The sequence below is a fragment of the Sceloporus occidentalis genome, unplaced genomic scaffold, assembly GCF_023333645.1.
Source record: "Sceloporus occidentalis isolate IW3139 unplaced genomic scaffold, rSceOcc1.0.p SCAF_3, whole genome shotgun sequence".
Lineage (NCBI taxonomy): Eukaryota > Metazoa > Chordata > Lepidosauria > Squamata > Phrynosomatidae > Sceloporus > Sceloporus occidentalis.
The window spans coordinates 141,943,054-141,962,953 of record NW_028316983.1 but is presented as its reverse complement, the minus strand read 5'-3'; the positions used below and the strand labels follow the sequence as shown (position 1 = coordinate 141,962,953).

The window sequence follows — 19,900 nt, the reverse complement described above, 5'->3', positions numbered from 1 at the left end:
AAACATTTTGTGGCATTTCTATTATTTAACCTAAGCTTCAGAGGACTGGAACCCATTTCACTGAATGTGTGCAAGCATCTGATGGAGTGTGCTACAATTCATGAAAGCTTACATTGAATAAAACATATTAGAATTTAAGGTGCCAGGAGAATCTTCATAGTATATTTGGAAGTCACAAGGGAAAAAAGTACATATTCAATTTTAAGATACATTGATTTCCTGGGACAATATATTTTTTTTCTTTAGTGGGAGAAGAATTTTAAGTAGTGATGACAAAGCAAATTGATTTTTGTGTGCTGATTATTGTTGTTGAAGAATAGGCATTTGGCAATCTGTTTTCATAAGCTGTACAGTTAAATTTGAGATATTATTGGTAATAAGATGTCTTATTAATGATTGTTACCTATGTCTATGACTGAGTTAAAAGGTGAAAGGAAATTTTATTTGCTTTACAGCCAAATGCTTGGCATGTTTGCTCAGAAAAAAAAATCTTGTTGGGTACATATGATTGCCACTGTGCTCTGCATTTGTGTAATGGTTCATTTCTTTTTCTGTAGTCTAGCAAAGAGATATTGCTCGCATTTTCCAGAGACTTTCTAAGCGGAGAAGGTGATCTTTCTCGTCACCTGGGATTTCTGGGATTGCCAGTTAACCATGTACAAACTCCACTAGATGAATTCGACTTTGCTGTAACAAATCTTGCCACAGATTTGCAGTGTGGCATTCGTCTTGTGTAAGTTTTCACTTACTGTAATTTTGTTATTTAAGGATTTCACTTGAAGAAATGGGTTACTTTTAAAATTGAGTCTACTGTATTTTTAGGAGAGCATTGGAACTTCTGTCATCAGACTGGAGCCTTTCTAAAAAATTAAGAGTTCCTGCAATAAGCAGACTTCAGAAGATGCATAATGTCAACGTTGTTCTTCAGGTATTGAAAGATCACGGGATTGATTTGAAAGACGAATATGGTAAGAACTGGAAATTAGTATCAGGACAAAATTTTCTAAAATGTGAACTACTACTAATGAGTAACCAGTTTGTTTGATTTATAGGTGCAAAAATTGATGCCAAGGATATTGTGGATCGACATAGGGAGAAAACATTTGCTTTGCTGTGGAAAATAGTATTTGCTTTTCAGGTATTGCATAAAAATATTGGGACACTAATCTCTATGACTACACTGAGGGTATTTTGTATGTGTTCAGCTGGTTATAATACCTATATTGTCCTCTTCAAAAATTCATACTTTTCAGGGTGATGATAAAAAACATTTTATGTATTATATTATTATATTTATATTCTATCTTTTGTCCTGTCATTAGACCAAATTAACCTTGCTACTTGGTTAAAACCTAGAGCTAAAAACCTGATTCTTAATCTGATGATAGAGCTAAAAGTCCAGTGATAAAAAAGTTAAAACAACCAATTAAGCTGTCATATTAAAATAGCTTTTTAAAGGCAGGATGGAACTTTGCCCTACTGCAATGAGGCATTCACTATTCCCTTTATGTACTTAGTTCTGGAGCATGTGTGGTGGCTCTCACCTCCCCAAGGATCCTGTTCATATCTTCAGGCTGCACAAACTGAAATATATCCAAAACCACACAACAGGCAAGAGCCATGGTCACCTCCACTGGACCTGTTAATTGCACCATCCAAATCAGAGCAGATCCAGTCAATTTTGCTTGCAAATTCTTCACTGTGGGCTGTGTTCTGTTTTCGTGTAACAGAGACTGGAAGGCTCATTCAAGACAACTCCATTCAGCAACATTGTGTAGACAGAGTGGTGGCAGAGAAGTATGATTTCTTTGTTGTCACCACCATCACAGCATAGGCTTCCCAGTGGGCTCTAGCCCATGCCAGGTAGGACTTCTAAGGGTTCCACCATTTACACTTTAATCTCCATCTCACAAATTTCATTGCTACAACTTCTATGTAAAGCAGGGAGGTTACTCTGCTTTGTGTGAGTGGACACTTATAATGATCAAATCCATTATCTGATCATTTCTCTATCCTAGAAGTCAACCAGACCTTAGCAGAATTACCTGACAATACAGCATGAAACTCCCCAAGAACCATCAGGAATAGGTCTGTGTATGGAAATAAATACAATTGGCCCTCCAATTGAAGAAGAGAGTCCGAGGAGGCTGACCTAATTAAGCAGCAACTAGTGCACAAGCACACAAATAAGCAAAACTGAAAGGGAAACCCACAGATGTGGAGGGTCCATTGTACTACTGTGGGAACATTTGCAGGAACCATTCAGTGCATGTATCCAGTGTTTGGTAAGGAACTGGACCATGCCCGTTAATTGAAATGTCAACAATGCACTCAATAAATATGGCAGGGCCAGTACAGTAGATATAATCCTGCTTTATCTTGGTGTATGGAAGTTTTTATGCCATGTAACTGAGAGGCAACAACTATACAGTTATAATTAGCTACTGTGGAATGCAACATGCAACATACAGAAGATGTTTCTCTAGAAAAGATAACAAGGGTCTCCACCTTTAAAATACACATATATATTTATGAACAAATTGTTTTAATTTCAAATGAATATCCAGTTTGATCTGGCATCTGCTGGTAAAAAATTAAGATTTTAAGTTATCATAAAACAAAATATAGTAAGACAAAATAATCTAAAGATGTCTTATTGGCCTTTCCGTTTTGGTTGTACAACTGAATAAAATCCCATTTTGTTAAATTATTATTACCAAGTTATCGCAGAACTCTAAATTCCTAGGGTGTTTCACCACTACCCAATTTGTAGCAATTTGATATTACTTTATCAATTGTTAGTCCTGCCTAGAGTAGACCCACTGAAATTATACAAAGTTGATAAGTCAATATTTATATAGGCCCTTTTGATTCAGTGAGTGTGCTCTAGTAGGAATGTGTGGCTGTATTCAAATCTTGAAAAATCTCCATGTTGCCTTGAAAGTATTGATCTGAACTTTGGGCCACTTGCTGAGCATGTTTTTGAAAGTAATCTAATTTGAACATTGACAAACAATGTAAGATGTACATATTTAAATGTATTTTTTACTGATTTCTGCAAATTTCTGAGTTTGATTATTTATCTTTAAAGGTAAAGCAAGTTGTTTTAAATATATATTTGTGCTCTTGCTTAGGTGGATATTTCCCTTGATAAGGATCAAGTAAAAGAAGAAATTGAGTTCTTAAAGAACTTGCATATCTCAAAAATGAAATCAGCTTTGCAATCTTTTGCTTATAGTCATGCAAGAAAAGAAAGCAATAGCTTTTATTCATCTGAAAACTACAGTGAAAATGTAAAATTGCTGATGGACTGGGTGAATGCTGTCTGTCATTTTTACAATGTCACGGTAAAGTATTTGCCATTTCAACAATATAATGCAGCTGTGCTCTTTTCTTCTGTGTTTGAAAAACTGATTTGAGATGAAAAACTGTGATAGCCCAAAGTTTCAGTTCAGTAATTCGTCGACTGAATTAGTGGCGAGCCAGAACAAAATACATATTCGAACCTTTTGCAAATTATTATAGTCTATGTCTCCCGTATTGAAATCATTGGGAGCAGAAGGGTTTTGGAGTTTGGAATCTGTGGGATTTTGGAATACAGGTATTTCTAAATTTGGAATACAGTGGCTCTGGGGAGCACCCCACAACCATTGCCCAACCAAGTTGCCACTGCTGCTTCTGGCTCCCTGATGGTAAAATGAGGGTGATTGTCCAGAGCAGGAGGTGCCCATCTTCTTCAAGCAGAAGCTTGTGGCTGCCATTGCATCCGAGGCAGACTAGTGCACAGAGGTAGCCACAACATTGAAAAGGCAGTGGCATTTGTACTACCAAGTCCCTGGTGAAAGCCATCTCCTCCTCTTCCTTGACTGCTGGTGTGATGATTTCATCCGTGGCAGCAGAAACAGCTGGGGCAAAGATCTGAAGTTGCAAGTCAAGTCCTCCCACAATTGGATGCAGCCCCTTTATGTTGGCATTCATCTCCCATGCCCTGGGCACTGGTTCAAGGTGCTGCAGGAACAGAAAACAGCTTAGGAGGAGGGAGAGCAGGAGAGAGCAGCCCATCCACTGCTAGAGTTGGCTGTGATTACTGGCTTCCCATCTGCAGAAGATAAGTAGAAAAGGCACTGGCAGCTGGGACCCAACAGTGGAAGGAGAGAGACAGGAGAGGGATCGTGGCTTTTTGACATGGGGCTGTCCTCCAGGCCAAGGCTTGAGGAAACAGTCACCAGTAGCCACCACTACCACATCCTACTCTAGACCTCACTTTGGCTGGGGTAGTTGGCCATGGAGCAGCAGCTTGTGAAAAGCTTGGCTGTGAACTCGCACCATCTCCCATCATTCCACTCAAAGAATGTGTGGCTGGGACTTGACACCACCTCTACTGCTGCCTTGTCATGTCAGTGTTCAAAAAGTTAAGGATTTTGGACCATTTTAGAATGTACGTTACTTTTCTAGGAAGTGAAAGCCAAAGAAGTATGTAAAACAGTAGTTTGGGTTATGAGTCTGGAACGGCTTTGCTTACCACAGTTATGCCCGTTTTCCTTTTTTACTGATGCTAAAGTTATGTGAGAGAGTTATGTCTTGCCTGTGTGGCTTCTTTCTGTCTGCCTTTTGTATGTTTTTAAAAATGGATTTCAGTAAAGTAAGGTATGGCAGAATATGAGTAAACATGATAGGGTTTGAAATATACTAGCCATGGTCCAAGAAGATCTAATATGCACTGTACTACTGTTAGACTGGCTTGTTCTTATTGATCTGTTGGGACTGTTTTGCTGTCAGGTTACATAACAGAATCCTTACTATCTTCAGTAGTTAGATTTTTTGTCAGCCACTGTAGAAAACATAGTAAACTAATTGGTCAAATGGCTGGCTGATACTTATCTATTATAGAAGATATATCCTTTTTATCCTTTAGGCAGGTTGGAACTCTGTCTTGTAAGGAAGCATTAACTACCCTCATCACCCTATGAGCCAGTCTCTCTCCCCACCCCCCAACATAGTTAATGTAGACACTGGCAGCAGGTATGTCCATAGTTCTAATTTATGCATTTTAAAAAATTTAGGTAGAAAACTTCACAGTATCCTTCTCAGATGGAAGAGTGCTATGTTACCTGATTCATCATTATCATCCGTGCTATGTGGCTTTTGAATCTATATGTCAACGCACTACTCAAACAGTGGAATGCACCAAAAATGGTACAATTGCACTGAATTCCTCCTCAGAGTCTGATGCTTCTTTAAATCTACTGAATGGAAGTTTTGATCAAAGTGAGTTCATTAAATAATGCTTAAAAGCAAGTAGAAGATACTTGATACCATTGTATCAGATTTACAGGTTTTTTTTGTTTCATTCTTATAAAGCTATTACTACTTCACCACTTTATAAAGAGCTGCTTGACAATGAGAAAAAGAACTTCCAGTTGATTGATGCTGCAGTTTCTCATCTTGGTGGTATTCCAGAAATGATTCACTATTCAGACATGTCTAATACAATCCCTGATGAAAAGGTAATCAGTCATATTAATAAATTTTGAAATTGCTTTGTTCAGTCAGTGTATTAAATTTGTTCTATTTGTGTTTTCTTTTTTAGGTAGTCATCATTTATTTGTCATTTCTGTGTGCACGACTTCTAGAACTTTCTAAGGAGATTCGAGCAGCTCGGCTAATTCAGACTACTTGGAGGAAATACAGACAAAAAATAAAAGTTGCTCAGGTATTCCTTTCAGCTGCTTTGCATTTTGCTGATAATTATCAATAGAAATTGAATCTAGAGAAAATGACAGGGTTGCGTGTGTTCATTTAGTCTCATGTCAAATATTTTTTCTTTCCAGATGAAGCAGCAAAAATTAAATGCAACAGTTGTACTTCAGAAATACTGGAGAAGATATTTGGCTCAGATGGAACTTCAGAAATTAAAAAAGTCAAAACAGGAAGAAACTGAAAAAGCATTTCATATAGTCCTCCAGGTATGATTGGCTTCATATGAAATTGCTCTGTCAAAATATCTGAATTTCTCAACCATCTGAGATTACGGAGAGCTAAGGCATTGCTGTTCTGAAAGATCTTTTTAAATTACCATATATCTCGACTGTAAGTTGACCTAATGTGTAAGTTGAAGATAGGTTTTGGAGCCAAAATTATGGATTTTCATATGACCCATGGATAAGTCAAAGGTAAAACAGGGACATGTAACAAAGAATCTAAAGGATGAAGCAAAGGAAAAAAATGCCAAGGAACTTAAAAAAATTCAGCAGACATAGCTGTTTGTGCTCACACTAAAGGCTGGATGGATGAGAGAGTAGAGGGGGTTCGGTGCTTCCAGGACAGAATACACTTTTGCCTTTCACCAGGGAATGGTTAAAGTACAGTACTTACATTGACTTATGGATATGTCAACTCAGATTTTTGGGGTAAATTTCTGACTAAAATGTTTGAACTGATATTTACAGTAGTTACAGTAGCTTAAAGTTTTTAACTCCCCTTATTTTTAAAAAATAGATTTCTTGAATTCTAGATCATTCTAGTAGTGACAGCTGTACTTTACTGAATCTTGAATTCTTATGATTTTCTTGTATTAGACATGAATTGGAATAACTAATTCTAACAGTTTTCCTCTCTCTTCCACCCCCTTTGTGATTCAGAAACAGCATAAAGCTGCTGTTGTACTTCAGGCTTGGTACAAAATGAAGAAACAAAGAAAACTCTTCCTAAGGATGTCTGGAGCTGCTGCTGTCATTCAGAGATGCTACCGTGCTTACAGAAAGAAAACCTCTCTGAGGCTGAAATTCTTAGAAGTGAAAAAGGCAGTTGTGTGTTTGCAAGCAGCTTATAGGGGTTATAAACTACGCAAAATGCTTAGGTGCCAAAATATGGCTGCTGTTAAGATTCAGGCTGCATTCAGGGCTCACACTGCTAGAGTAAAATATCAAACCTTGATTCAAGCTTCCTGTGTGATTCAGAAATGGTACAGGGCTTCCACAATCAGAAAACAGTTTTTGAAGACTAAAGCATCTGTGATTTCATTGCAAGCAGCTGTGCGCGGCTGGCAAATAAGAAAACGGTTTAAAGAGCAGCATACAGCTGCAGTTATTATACAGTCTGCATTTAGGAGGTACAGCGCCCTGAAAAGATTCAGGATGGTGAAAAATGCTGTTCTAACTCTACAACAACATTACCGGGCCAGAATGTCAAGCAGAAAACAACAGGAATACATTGTGCTTTGCAACAACATCATACTGATCCAAGCAGCTTGGAGAGGGAGTCTTGTGAGGAGGCAAATGCAAAAACAACACCAGGCAGCAGTGATTATCCAATGCTACTACAGAATGTATGTCAGTCAAACAAACTTTAAACGTTTCCGAGGAGCTGCTGTCGTAATTCAGAGATGGTACCAGGGTGTTATTCTAGCTCACAAGAAAAGAGAGGAATACCTTGCTTTAAAGGAAGCAACTATTAAAATGCAAGCAATTTATAGAGGTGTAAGAGTAAGGCAAAAGCTTAAATGCAGGCATAAAGCAGCTGTTCGTATTCAAGCTATGTTTAGGATGCATCAATGCAATGTTAAATATGCAGCAATGAAACTGTCAGCTACTGTAATTCAGAGAAGATACAGAGCTTTTTGCGGAGGAAGAAGGGAACAGAAGAAGTATCAGGAGTTAAGGAAGTCCTGCATCATATTACAGTCTGCGTACAGAGGCATGAAAGTTAGGCAAGAGCTAAAAACTCTACACCACTCTGTTACTTCTCTTCAGTCATTTTATCGAATGCACAGACAGCGAAAAGCTTTCCTACAATTGATTGCAGCAGCAAAACTGATTCAGCAGTGGTATCGTGGTTGCAAAGATCGAAATACTCAGATGCAAAAATACATGCAGGTAAAAAAATCTATTCTTCAAATTCAGTCTGGATTTCGAGGCATGAAAGTAAGGCTTCATTTGAAAAGGATGCATACAGCTGCTACTATCATTCAGAGGAGATTTAGAACTTTTCTTCAGAGACGGAGTTTCCTTTCTCTTAAAACTGCTGCTGTGACAATTCAGAGGAAGTACAGAGGCACAGTGCTGTCTAAACAGCAACGTGAACAGTATCTCTGTCTCTGTAATGCTGCCATCATAATACAATCTGTCTTCCGAGGCCAAATAGCCAGGAAATCAGTGAAACGACTGAATGCTGCTGCTACAGTTATCCAGGCAGCCTTTAGAATGCACATAGCTTACATTCAATATCAGGCTGTGAAGCTTGCTTCTGTTACAATACAACAGCATTATAGAACATATCGGAAGACTAAGCATTTGAGAGAACTGTACTTAAAACAACATCAGTCTGTTTTACTTCTTCAGGCTGCCTACAGAGGAATGAAAACACGACTTCTCTTGAAGAAATGGCATGATGCTGCCACGGTCATACAGAGTAACTACAGAAAGTATAGGCAACAGTGTTACTATATTAAACTGCAATGGGCAGCCAAAGTTATTCAGGTAAGGTTCAGAGCCAATAAACTCCAAAAAATTGCAGTCCACCAATATATCTGTGTTAAGAGAGCCACCATTTGCATTCAAAAGGCTTTTCGCAGGATGAAGGCAAGACAGTATCAAAAAAGGCACCAAGCTGCTATTGTACTTCAGCGGAGTTTTAAAATGCAGAGAGAACGTAGAAGGTACATGATTGTAAAAGCAACTACCATACTCCTTCAGAGAAAGTACAGGGCATCTATTTTGGCAAGCAAACAGGCTTGGGAATACAGTTCTTTTTGTGCAGCAGTTTGTATCCAGTCTTTCTACAGAGGTTTTAGAGTAAGGAAGGAAGTTGAGCACATGCATTTAGCAGCAAGGATGATTCAGGCATCATTCAGAATGCATAGAACTAGGCGCTCATACCAGAGGCTGAGAAATGCAGCTGTCACCATACAGAATTACTACCGATCTTACCTAAAAGGAAAACATCAGAAAAATGCATACCTTGCTATTCAGAGATCTGCAGTAGTGCTTCAGGCCACTTACAGAGGTATACAAACACGGCAAGAACTCAAAGCCATGCACATCTCAGCAACGGTCATCCAGTCTTTTTATCGCATGCACATGCAATACAGACACTACAGGCGGATACGCTGGGCTGTGATAACTATTCAGTCTGCTTACCGTGGAACAGTAGGACGCAAAAAGGCAAAGGAAATGCATGCTGCAATGATTCAATCTTTGGGTATGGATGCACAAAATGAGTATAGAAAGTCCACTCAGTATTCTACTGAAGCTCTTGTATTACAGGATCAGCATTACAGAGTATATCATAGAGAACTGTACCAGAAATACTGGGAAGCTGCACTTTTAATACAACAGCATTATCGATCTTACTTAGCTATGAAACATGAGAGAGCAGCTTATCTACAAACTCTGAGGAGTATCATCATTCTGCAAGCTGTGGTCCGGGGCTTCCTTGAACGTCAAAGGTTTCACAGAATGAAGAGAAGTGTAATAAAAATGCAGGTATTTAAGAGTTCTGGGGTTTTTTTTTTTATATGTTTATTAAGAAGACTGAGGTTAAAAGCAGATGGGGAGTAGGGATGTAAATTATTGACTACTCTATCTTCACAGGCCAGAACAAATTATTACAGTAGTTTTCTTCCCATTGTGCAGAAAAAATGAATATTACTCTACAGTATTCTAACATTGGAGCATTCTTTTTAGGAATAATTTTTGTTAAAGTTTAATTACAATATAAAAGAAGAATTATAACATAAAAGAAGAAAAAAGAAAGAAAACAATAATATAACACACATAACAAAACAAGTTTCCATAATGACCAAAACAACACACAAATATCCCCCATCCCTCACCTCCTTCACTTAATGCACATCACTAACTTCATATTTTGAATTCAAATCTAATATTACTCCTTTCTAACTTTTATCCTTTTGTGTGTGTATATACATTTTCTTGTTAACTCCCCTTGGGTCGAATCTGACACATGACAACCATGTGGATGAAAGATCTCCAAGCCCACCTGTCCTCCACTGATCTTCTTAGGTCCTGTAAATTCCTAGTTGTGGCCTCCTTAATTGAGTCTATCAATCTCATTTGTGGACTTCCTCTCTTTCTACTTCCCTCTACCTTTCCTAGCATTACTGACTGAGGTACAACAGCCTCCGTTTGATAGTTTATCTGATGCTGCAAAGTCCAATGATTTCTACATCCATTATTTGACATTTAGGAATCCCAAAGATTGGGTTCAGAAATTATTGGATTTGGCAGTATCAGATAAACTAACAAATTGGTCTTGTCTTCTTTTTCCGGTATTTTGCACAGCCCATCCTTGGTGCTGTAATCATATCACATAATAACTTTTCTTTCAGTTTTTCTTCTAAATCAAACAAATTTAAGAGAATTAATATTGTAAATCTTATGGAGGAATAATTATCCACAGGGAAAAAAATTCTCCCCTCCCTCCCCCCCCCCCCAAAAAAAAACCCCAAAACAAATTCTTTACAGAACAGTTCCTCTGCAACAGTTTGGGATAAAATTGAACAAAATTCTCATTTGATTTTTGCTGTCAGGAAACTCATTTTTTGACCTAGGAATGACTATAGTCTTTCAGTCTCTAGTTGCTACTAAATTGCTACCATAATGAAGGTGTGATAGTTTTCTCTGAAATCCTGTATCTTACAAGTTTGCCATGCTATCTCTTCCTAATTATCTCGTCATTGAAAATGCTTCATATGCAAATACGTACGTTATATTTGAAACGCTAATTTATATACTAAAAAGAAGAGTCTAAATAATTTTTGTGGGTTTTTTTTGTTCAGGAAGAATTTATTCCTGATGTTTTGCAAGCATTTGTGGCTGGCATCTTCAGAGGTTGGTAGTGAGTGGGGTATAGATACTGTGTATATACCCCACTCACAGTATATATACCCCACTCAATTCCGTTCCACCAATCTCTGAAGATGCCAACCATAGATGCAGGTGAAAGGTCAGGAATAAATTCTTCCAGGGCACAGCCACATAGCCTGAAAAACCCACAAAAAAACTATGGATGCTGGCCATGAAAGCCTTCGACTTCTCAGAGTCTAAATCATTTCAGTTAATATAAATTGTATTTTGAAAGAATATGGTGAGGATATCATCCAGTAGAAAGTATCCTCCCCCCCAAGTCTCCTTGAACAACACCAGAATTTGCTCTGGAGGTTTAGGAAATTCTTCAGATCAGGTTTTCAGTCTCAGGAAGGGCTAAAGGGAAGATACAGATGGAAGAAAGTTCCATGGTGCTAGAGATTGGGGTTATTCTGCTATTGGATTTAGGCTTCTAATATCCAGTCCCAAAACAAATAGTGCGAGGTATTTTTAATGTGTTAGTAAAGCAAGTGAGCATGGCTTTTTAGCTTTCTTATTCATCATCAAGGTCCTTAGGTTTGGTACTGAAATTAATCTAGTCCTGATTTCCTTTTGATACTTTACCATCACCCTAAGATTTCACTGAAGATTTGAAAAGAGGTCTCGGCAATAAATCAGGGAGTAGTATCTTGTGAACTACATTCAGCTTACCAAAGATCATATTATATGAATAACAAGTCTCTTTCAACCTGCCTGCTGTCAGTGAATAACGTCCACTGATAGAATAACATTACACTGAAATTGGTTGGAAAATTGTATAGAATTGACCTTGAGAAGTAAGTGCAAACATTCACTCCCATTGCATTGCAAAATACTGTGAATTTCTCCTTCTGTGCCTCTTGATATTGTCTTCTTTTCTCTTCTTACTTGTAAGGCATTGTGGAGAGGACATTCATGGAGGATAAAGACAGACACTCCAGAAACTAGAGCTCTGCGAGATAGCTTGGTGATTGCCAATAAGAAAAGTAAAGAAGAGGAAAAGCTGTGTAACCGAACTGCACTTGCTATTGATCGCCTCCTCAAATATAAGCACTTTTCTTACATTCTGGCAGCTTTAAAAGAACTGGGTTAGTTATTCCTTTTAAAAATATTCTGTGATATATCATTATGCAGATTACCAGATTTTACATGTACAAGTATGTCAAAGTAAAAAAGACAAAGTAAAAAAGATTTTGAAATAATAGTTATTGACACTTGAATAAGAAAGGCAATGTAATTCTAGGCTGTATCAGTAGGGGTACAGTATCCAGATCAAGAGAAGTAATAGTAGCACTCTATTCTTTGGTCAGACCTCAACTGGAATATTGTATCCACTTCTAGGCACCAGAATTCAATAAGGATGTTAACAAGCTGGAGCATGTCCATAGGAGGGCCAAAATGTTAAAAGATCTAGACACCATGCCTTCTGAGGAGCAGCTTAGGGAGCTGAATATGTTTAGCATGGGGAAGGGAAGGCTTAGAAGTGACACCATAGCAATATTTCAATATTTGAAAAGATACCCTATGGAAGAAGTAGCAAGCTTATTTTCTGCTGCTCTAGAGATTTAAATGACATAATAGCCTAAATCTTAAAAGTTTAAAATGCTGGGCTCTGAATTGATTATGAAGCCTACATGAGTACAGCCAGGTGTCCTTGCAGCACATGCAACTCTAACAAAGGGATGTGACAAGATCAGAGAATGGGAATATGGTAGAGAGAATGGAGCCACTCTGAATCCTCTCTTCTCTTCACACGATTCTAGAGAATATGGATAGAAAAAGTGAATAGGGATCATCTGGCAGAATTTATTGGTGGTTTTACTTTCTATCAGGCATGTACCTTGGGCTACCTATCAACATTTGGAAAATATATCACAATGGTTCCTCTCTTTTCTCCAGAGGTTGTAACTAGGCTATCTCCTGTCTGTTGTGAAAGCATGGCAAAGACTGAAGCCGTTTCCACTATTTTTACTTTGATACGGAGCTGCAATCGGAGTGTTCCTTGCATGGATGTTATCAGACATTCTGTCCAAGTCCTGCTCAATTTGTCAAAGGTATTTATAGATGTCCAGGTTTTTGTGGTTTTTTTTTTTTTTTTTTTGTAAACAACTTTGTTTTGTGATAATTTTGTATTAGAGAATAATGGCATACCCATGGAATAATTACATGCACATGGAGCATGTGCAAGGCTGCTTGTGGGCAGGCACACCCATTTTAATGATAGCACCTCATCCCTCCCACAAAAGCCAAGACTCCAAGTCCGCACATATGGGGGGATGACTGTATATGTAATTACATATATATAATTACTTATAAACATATATAGGCCTGTTACAGACTGCCAAAATAAAGCTGCTTCGGGTCTCTTTGGAGGTATGCTATTTAAATGATGCATGGGTCCTAAGAGTCCGGAGGTCGCGCCAAAGCCACACTCCATTCCTAAGCACTGGAGTGCAGCTTTGGTGCAGCTTCCGGATTCTTAGGATGCATGCATCATTTAAATAGCATACCTCCAAAGAGACCCGAAGCAGCTTTATATTGGCAGTCTGTAACAGGCCATAGATACTTTTTCTTTCTAGGAGACACCTAAATGCATCCACAGTATTTAAACAGTGTGCACCTTAACATGAAATACAACCTAGTGTGCTTTAATTTTGATTGAGTGATTGGGTTTATCCAGAAACGGGCTATAAACCAAAAGTCAGTGCACATCACCATTTGTATTTGGGAACTAACATAGTTGCTAAAATTGTAAGCAGTCTTAAGTGGACTCTGTACTTTTTATGTACTTTTTATGCTTATTATTAACAAAATAGCAACTAGAATTCCTTGTCTCTATTGAGTAGGTAGATCTTGTAGCACAAAGTAGACTGAAATCTACAAAAGCTCATGCTGCCAATTTCTTTCTTTCAGTTAGTCTCAAAGGTGCTACAAGATCTCTCTCTGTACTGATTCTACAGACTAACGCAGCTATATGTTTGAACTGTCTTTATTCAGTTATTCTGAGCAAATAATTGATATTAATATCTTCACAGTAAATAATTTACTGATACTAAGTACAATTTGGACAGTCTTGCTCAAAGTCAGTATGCCAGAAAGTATTAAATGTGCAATATGGTCTTCTCTTCAAGTATGAAAGGACAACTGACACTGTTTACGCTGTGGAAAGGTGTGTGGAAACTCTGTTGGACCTACTTCAGATGTACAGAGACAGAGCTGGTGACAAAATTTCCGATAAAGGTGGAAGCATTTTTATCAAAACATGCTGCCTGTTTGCTCTTCTTTCGGAGGATTCAAGAAGAGCTTCAGTAAGCTACAATTCTTTCTTTCCCTTTGCATCTTCCTATTTTTTGAAATTACCAGATCAAGAGTCTTATCATTACAATTGCTGGTATACACAGTTGATATATGTTAGTATAAGCCTAGCCCAATAAAATGTTCTCCAGCACTGTTGTGACTGCTGATGTTTCCAGTGTCAACGCCAGATCCAAATGCACCTCCCATAAAGTGAGGGGTCCAAACCCTTCTGGAACATGTGGAATACCACAAGTTGAGTCAAGGGCGAAACAGGCTGCCCCTGACAAAGCCGGATTGGGGACATGGCAGCTACACGCTGCCACCCCAATCTGCTGTGACCCCCAGCTGAAAAGCCATCTTTAGCATCTCTTCCACAGTCCTTCCTAGCATGTTGGGGCTTGCTGCATGTAACTGCCATGCCCCCAAGATGCCCATAAGCCAGCCCACATGTGGGAAGGCTGGAAGCTGGCTTCGGGCAGTACCAAAACACCATGCTCTGAAGCCATGTGGACAGAGGTGCAAAAGGGTGGTTTGTTTCACCCCTCAGTCAAATTAACCATTCACCAACTGTATCTCTGTGTTGTGTGGTTGGTATCTCAGTTTATTAGTTCTGTATCAATACTACAGACTACTGAAGCACTTAGTCACTGATTCAGAACATTGAGTGCCTCATCTAGATTTAATTGAAATGAGAGAATTGTTATCATTGGCTTTTGTTGCCACCTCACTCTGTACCTCTGGAAAATCTTTCCCATGGGTTCCTTGTCAAACAGCATGAGCACTGAAATACTACTCTGTGGAATCCTGTGGCTTTCAAGGGGCAGAGCAGGTTAGTCTTCTAGCATTTGGCTGTCTAAGAAGGAGAATGAGCACCACAGTACAGTACCTTCAGTCTGTCGAGATAGCTTGCCCAGAATATTATGAAGCCAAAATCATTGAGTTCAGTGAGAGATCAAAGAGAATCAAGAGGATCACAGTCAGTAACTACCCCTTTCTCAGCAGAAATTATCCCAGGACAACCAAATTCAAGCTAGATCATTATTTTAATTAAGGGTTGTCTGGAACCAGATGATAACCACTTGTTCAAACACATTGCCAAGGAAAGGGGATGTTAACAATAGTCCTATAATTGTTGACATCTTCCAGATCCAGGTTAGGATTCTTCAGGGATGGCCCCTGTAAAGAGACAGGTATAACCTGCCCACCACAAGACACACACACCCCAGCCAGGAAGGGGACCCCTCAACTTCCACTTGCCCCTGAAGGTGCTCCTCTCTAGTTTGGAAGAAGGCCCCCCAGGGTTCCCCTCCTTGCTGGGCACCTCCCAAATTTTTCCCCTGGGTCCCCTGCCCCGAAATTGGGGGCTATTCTCTTCATCACTCTTCCACTGAGACCCCAACTCTCCCAACCCTCTCACTTGTTTCCCCTCTTTCACCCTGACTGGCATTCTACACTATCTTGTCCTCTTTGTGGCACTTGCTCCCCCTCAGCAACTCTTAGAATATAAATAATATGAATGCAATTAAGTCTGAATAAATATCAAGAATTCCAACAAGTTACAACTTCGGAGTTTACTGAACAAAGGAATTACCTTTTCTTTAACAAAAATGGTGGTTTGCTTTTTCAGGAGATCCGAAGCAGTCCTCAAGTAGTCGCTCGCCTTCAGAGCCTGTACAGACTCACAGTACGTAAACATCGAATGGATGCCCAGAGAAACCTTGTCAGACAGAAATCAGCTGCATACATAAATGGGCGCTCTGTCCCAGTAAGCCCGTTGAGAACAAAAGTGGTTTCAAGGTAGGAAGTCATATTAAAGTTTCACTTTTTGACTTAATTCTTTTTTCCTTAAAAACAAAACAAAACCCCTTTTTATAATTATAACATTTTCTTCACCTTACAGGCAAAGGCCAGCCTGGGTTTTGAAGAAAGATAACATTCAAGAAATTGTTGATCCACTGCAAGCTATTCAAATGGTGATGGACACACTTGGAATTTCTTGCAACTAAAGCCTAATAATGTGCTTGATTTTTTTAAAAAAGATACTATCTGTTTTGAAAAGAGATATAATTAATAGCATGTCACATATTATGTAAAACTGCTCTATTTATATTCAATTCTGTTTATTACAATGTATTTCAGCTGTAATACTTATATTTTACTGCAGTTGGTATATCACCTGATGATTATTTTTCATCTTTTGTATTATGCAAATTTCTTGAATATGGCTATTAAGTAACAAATTGTGTATTTTGTACAGATTTTTTTTTTGTAAGGCTACACTGAAGATGTCTCATATGGCTTTTGTTTTTTATTTGGATTTGGATTTGACTATATTAAAGTAATGGATGTAACCTCTATATGAACGTTTCTCACAATAGTGAATAAGGACAGTCCACTACAGAAAACAGGTTATTGGAATTTATCATTACAGATTTTCTTGTCTCTTAAAGCTTGCTTCCACTTGCCAAGTTGGCACTCAAGAACATTAAACAACAAATAGGATTTTAAAAAACCTGGCTCCTCCATTAGACTTTTGTATTGCGATGTGGTCACTTGGAAAATAATTTGATTTCCAGGGACCACAGTATTCCTATGGAGGCTGTGTTTGGACCTAGGGTGCATCTATGCTGTAAAAACAATGCAGTTTGATACTAGCTTAAGTGCTCCAACATAAACCTGTGTATTTCTGGAATGTGTAGTTTTACAATGTCTTTAGCTTTCTCTGCCAGACTGTTGGGGCCTCATAAAACTACAAATCCCAGAATTCTGTAGAATGGCACCATGGCAGTTAAAGTGGTGTCAAACAACATTATAGTCGGCCCTGCTTATACACAGATTTTTTTATACATGGATTCAAGCATCCAAGGTTTGAAAATGTTCAAAAAAAAGTATAAATTTCAAATATCAAACCTTGATTTTCCATTTTTTATAAGGGACGCCATTTTGCTATGTCATTATATTTAATGGGACTTGAGCATACATGGATTTTGTTATCCACAGGGGATCTTGGAACCAAACCCCAGCGTATCAAGGGTCCACTGTATTTCTACAGTGTGGATCCATCAGTAATATAGGGAAATTGTTTGTTTAGTTTATTATAGTTTGTACATTAGAATCCATCCACAGTGTGAAGAATTGGCTTGTGAATACTGGTTGTATTAATTATGATTTATCATTAACATCTCAGCTGACTGTCCTGATTTAATTGTAGGCTATTTTGACACTTTTGCTTTCATGATATTTCTACCTGCTACAATCTTTCCAGCACTATGCTATGTAAGGACTATGGAGAACTCAAATTATCAGCTGCCTAACACCCCTTGAGATACAGTGTTGTACTCATGAAAATACTCTAAGCAAGTCTTTGTAAGAACAGAAAAACTTTTAATACAGATAAGTCACTGTAAATGTTTCATATATGAAACAAGGATGCATAAAATACTCAAACTGTTAAGTCCCTGTAGAGATGGACAAAATAGTGTCTTGCTCTGAGGAAACAAACACTGCAATTAATTTTTAAAAAATGTAACAGCACTTTGGAGAAACCTGATTGTATAAGAACTGCAAAGGGGAGGCACATCTGGGTGCAAAAAGAGGGCAGGAAATTGAACGCATTGTCTCTGTGGCAATTCTAGAACTATTTTTCTGTAAAACAATGTCATAATGGAAGAAGTGGACTAGGGGGAATGAAGTGTGCTCAGGAGAGGGGCTGCTAAAGCATTGTTTAGGGTTGCCTTTAAATCAACACAGGGTGCCCAGCAAACTTTTACTTTCCTAACTCTGATTGATCCCCTGCCTAGTCTTTTCATTTGGAATGGCTGTAGGTAGCAGCATTTTCCCGCTTTCCCTGTGCCAGAGAAACAGACTTCCAGGTTTCTTCAAACCATCATCCTAAAATGGAGCACAAAAGCCAGGTTGTGGGTGGAACATGAACAATTGTCACACACAGCCCATGTCATTTCACACACAAGGCATTGACTCAAGGCAAAAAAGAAAAAAGAAATCCTGTAAAAATGGGCACATGGGTTACATATAACTACTGGGGAAAGTATTACAGTCGGCCCTCCTTATCCACAGATTTTTTTATCCACGGATTCAAGCATCCACGGCTTGATAAATATTCAAAAAAAGAATACATTCCAAATAGTAAACCTTGATTTTCTATTTTATATAAGAGATACCATTTTGCTATGCCATTACATTTAATGGCACTTGAGCATCCACAGATTTTGTTATCCATGGAGGATCCTGAAACCAAACCCCAGTGGATAACAAGAGCCCACTGTACATTCAGCTAAGGAGAAAATTGTGGCAGTTGATTGGCATTAGCTGGAAGCAGACCAGGACATGAGAATACTTTGGACCTCACCAAAAAAGAAAAAAGTTGCAATGAAAACCCATGTAGTTTATTTATTTACATACTACCATCAGTGCACAGGGTACTTTACAAGTAAAAGCATAGCAAAACAGTTCCCTGCCTTCAGTCTTGTAATCTAATTTGAGCCATGACATAAAGGAAAGGGGGTGATGGTAGCAGTGTTTGAGGGGATTAAGTCCAGAGGGTACTGCCTCTTCTCTCCCTCAGAGTCCAGGGCAGTGTCGCTTGAGATGGAGGGGAGGGCCTTTTCATCTGCTTCTGGCCTAGGGATGAAGGAACAGTGTCTTCCCCTTCTTGCTACATGTGGCCACTCTGGATGAGTTCACTATCTGTTTCTCTGAAAATGAAAACAAAGCAGATGAAGCAGTGTTAAATATCGGACAAAATCAACACTAACAATTATTCATGAATTACAGTGCAGTACTTCCAATACTCCCAATCTATTTTACTTAGATACTTTGCTATAATAATGTATATTTTCCATTTCTCGTGTGCCTGAAATACTGTGTATTTAAGTACTGTATATACTCGACTATAAGTCGACCTCATGAATAAGTCGAGGGCAAGTTTTGGGACCAAAATTAAGAATTTTGCTATGACCCGTAGATAAGTCGAGGGCAAAATTTAGGGGCATATAGCAAAGATCAAAAGGATGAAGCAAAGCAAAACAATGTCAAAGAATCTATAAAATTCCATCAGACATAACTCTTCGTGCTTACTCTTAAGAATGGATGGATGAGAGAGTAGAGGGGGTCAGTGCTTCACATATTATTTAAAAGAATACTCTTGTCTTTCACCAGGAGATGGTTCCTTCTTTCAAATAAGAGTTAAGATACAGTACTTACATTGACCCGTGGATAAGTCGAGTCAGGTTTTTTGGGTCAATTTTTGACCTAAATATCTAGACTTATACTTGAGTATATACGGTATATTTTGCTATTTTGGGCATCTCTATAAATGTTCTTTAATACTTCATTTGGGCCAGGAAATTCTTAGCGTCATGAATAAATCCAGATTTTAAATGTTTCTTTTTTTATTTTTATTGTAGTTCATGGTTCCATGCTGTATAGTTAAATTTGTACAATATACATTGTAAGAGCTGTTATTACTAGGGTTTTTTTCAATTTTTAAAAAGACCGCTGTCCATTTACATTCTATAACTATACTTATTATCACACTTATCATTCAACTAGATTCCAGGATATTTATATTTGTCAACCAGTCCTGCCCTTTACATAATTTTGGAACTTTTAATTGCATTTCTTGGGCTGCTTATCTTTTACTAATTTCCATGGATATGTTTTCCCTAACATTCAGTTTAAGACCATGATAATTACTTCACTGACTTTATCAATTAACC

General features: G+C 38.3%; 1 protein-coding gene across 2 annotated transcripts in view; it reads left to right on the top strand.

Moving 5' to 3' along the window:
* Positions 1–16,436, top strand: part of LOC149316901 (abnormal spindle-like microcephaly-associated protein homolog) — a 29,311-nt gene extending 12,875 nt beyond the window's left edge. The window contains exons 10-23 of one of the 2 annotated variants that reach the window (XM_089516478.1): positions 558–733; positions 823–968; positions 1,053–1,138; positions 3,135–3,347; positions 5,064–5,268; positions 5,362–5,507; positions 5,591–5,713; positions 5,832–5,966; positions 6,642–9,482; positions 11,761–11,953; positions 12,765–12,919; positions 13,997–14,173; positions 15,790–15,959; positions 16,063–16,436. In XM_089516478.1, the coding sequence (XP_089372604.1) occupies positions 558–733; positions 823–968; positions 1,053–1,138; positions 3,135–3,347; positions 5,064–5,268; positions 5,362–5,507; positions 5,591–5,713; positions 5,832–5,966; positions 6,642–9,482; positions 11,761–11,953; positions 12,765–12,919; positions 13,997–14,173; positions 15,790–15,959; positions 16,063–16,168 (4,872 nt within the window). In that variant the 3' untranslated portion in view covers positions 16,169–16,436. The remainder of the gene's footprint in view (positions 1–557; positions 734–822; positions 969–1,052; positions 1,139–3,134; positions 3,348–5,063; positions 5,269–5,361; positions 5,508–5,590; positions 5,714–5,831; positions 5,967–6,641; positions 9,483–11,760; positions 11,954–12,764; positions 12,920–13,996; positions 14,174–15,789; positions 15,960–16,062) is intronic. The other variant, XM_089516479.1, reaches the window with a different exon arrangement.
* The last annotated feature ends 3,464 nt before the right edge of the window (positions 16,437–19,900 follow it).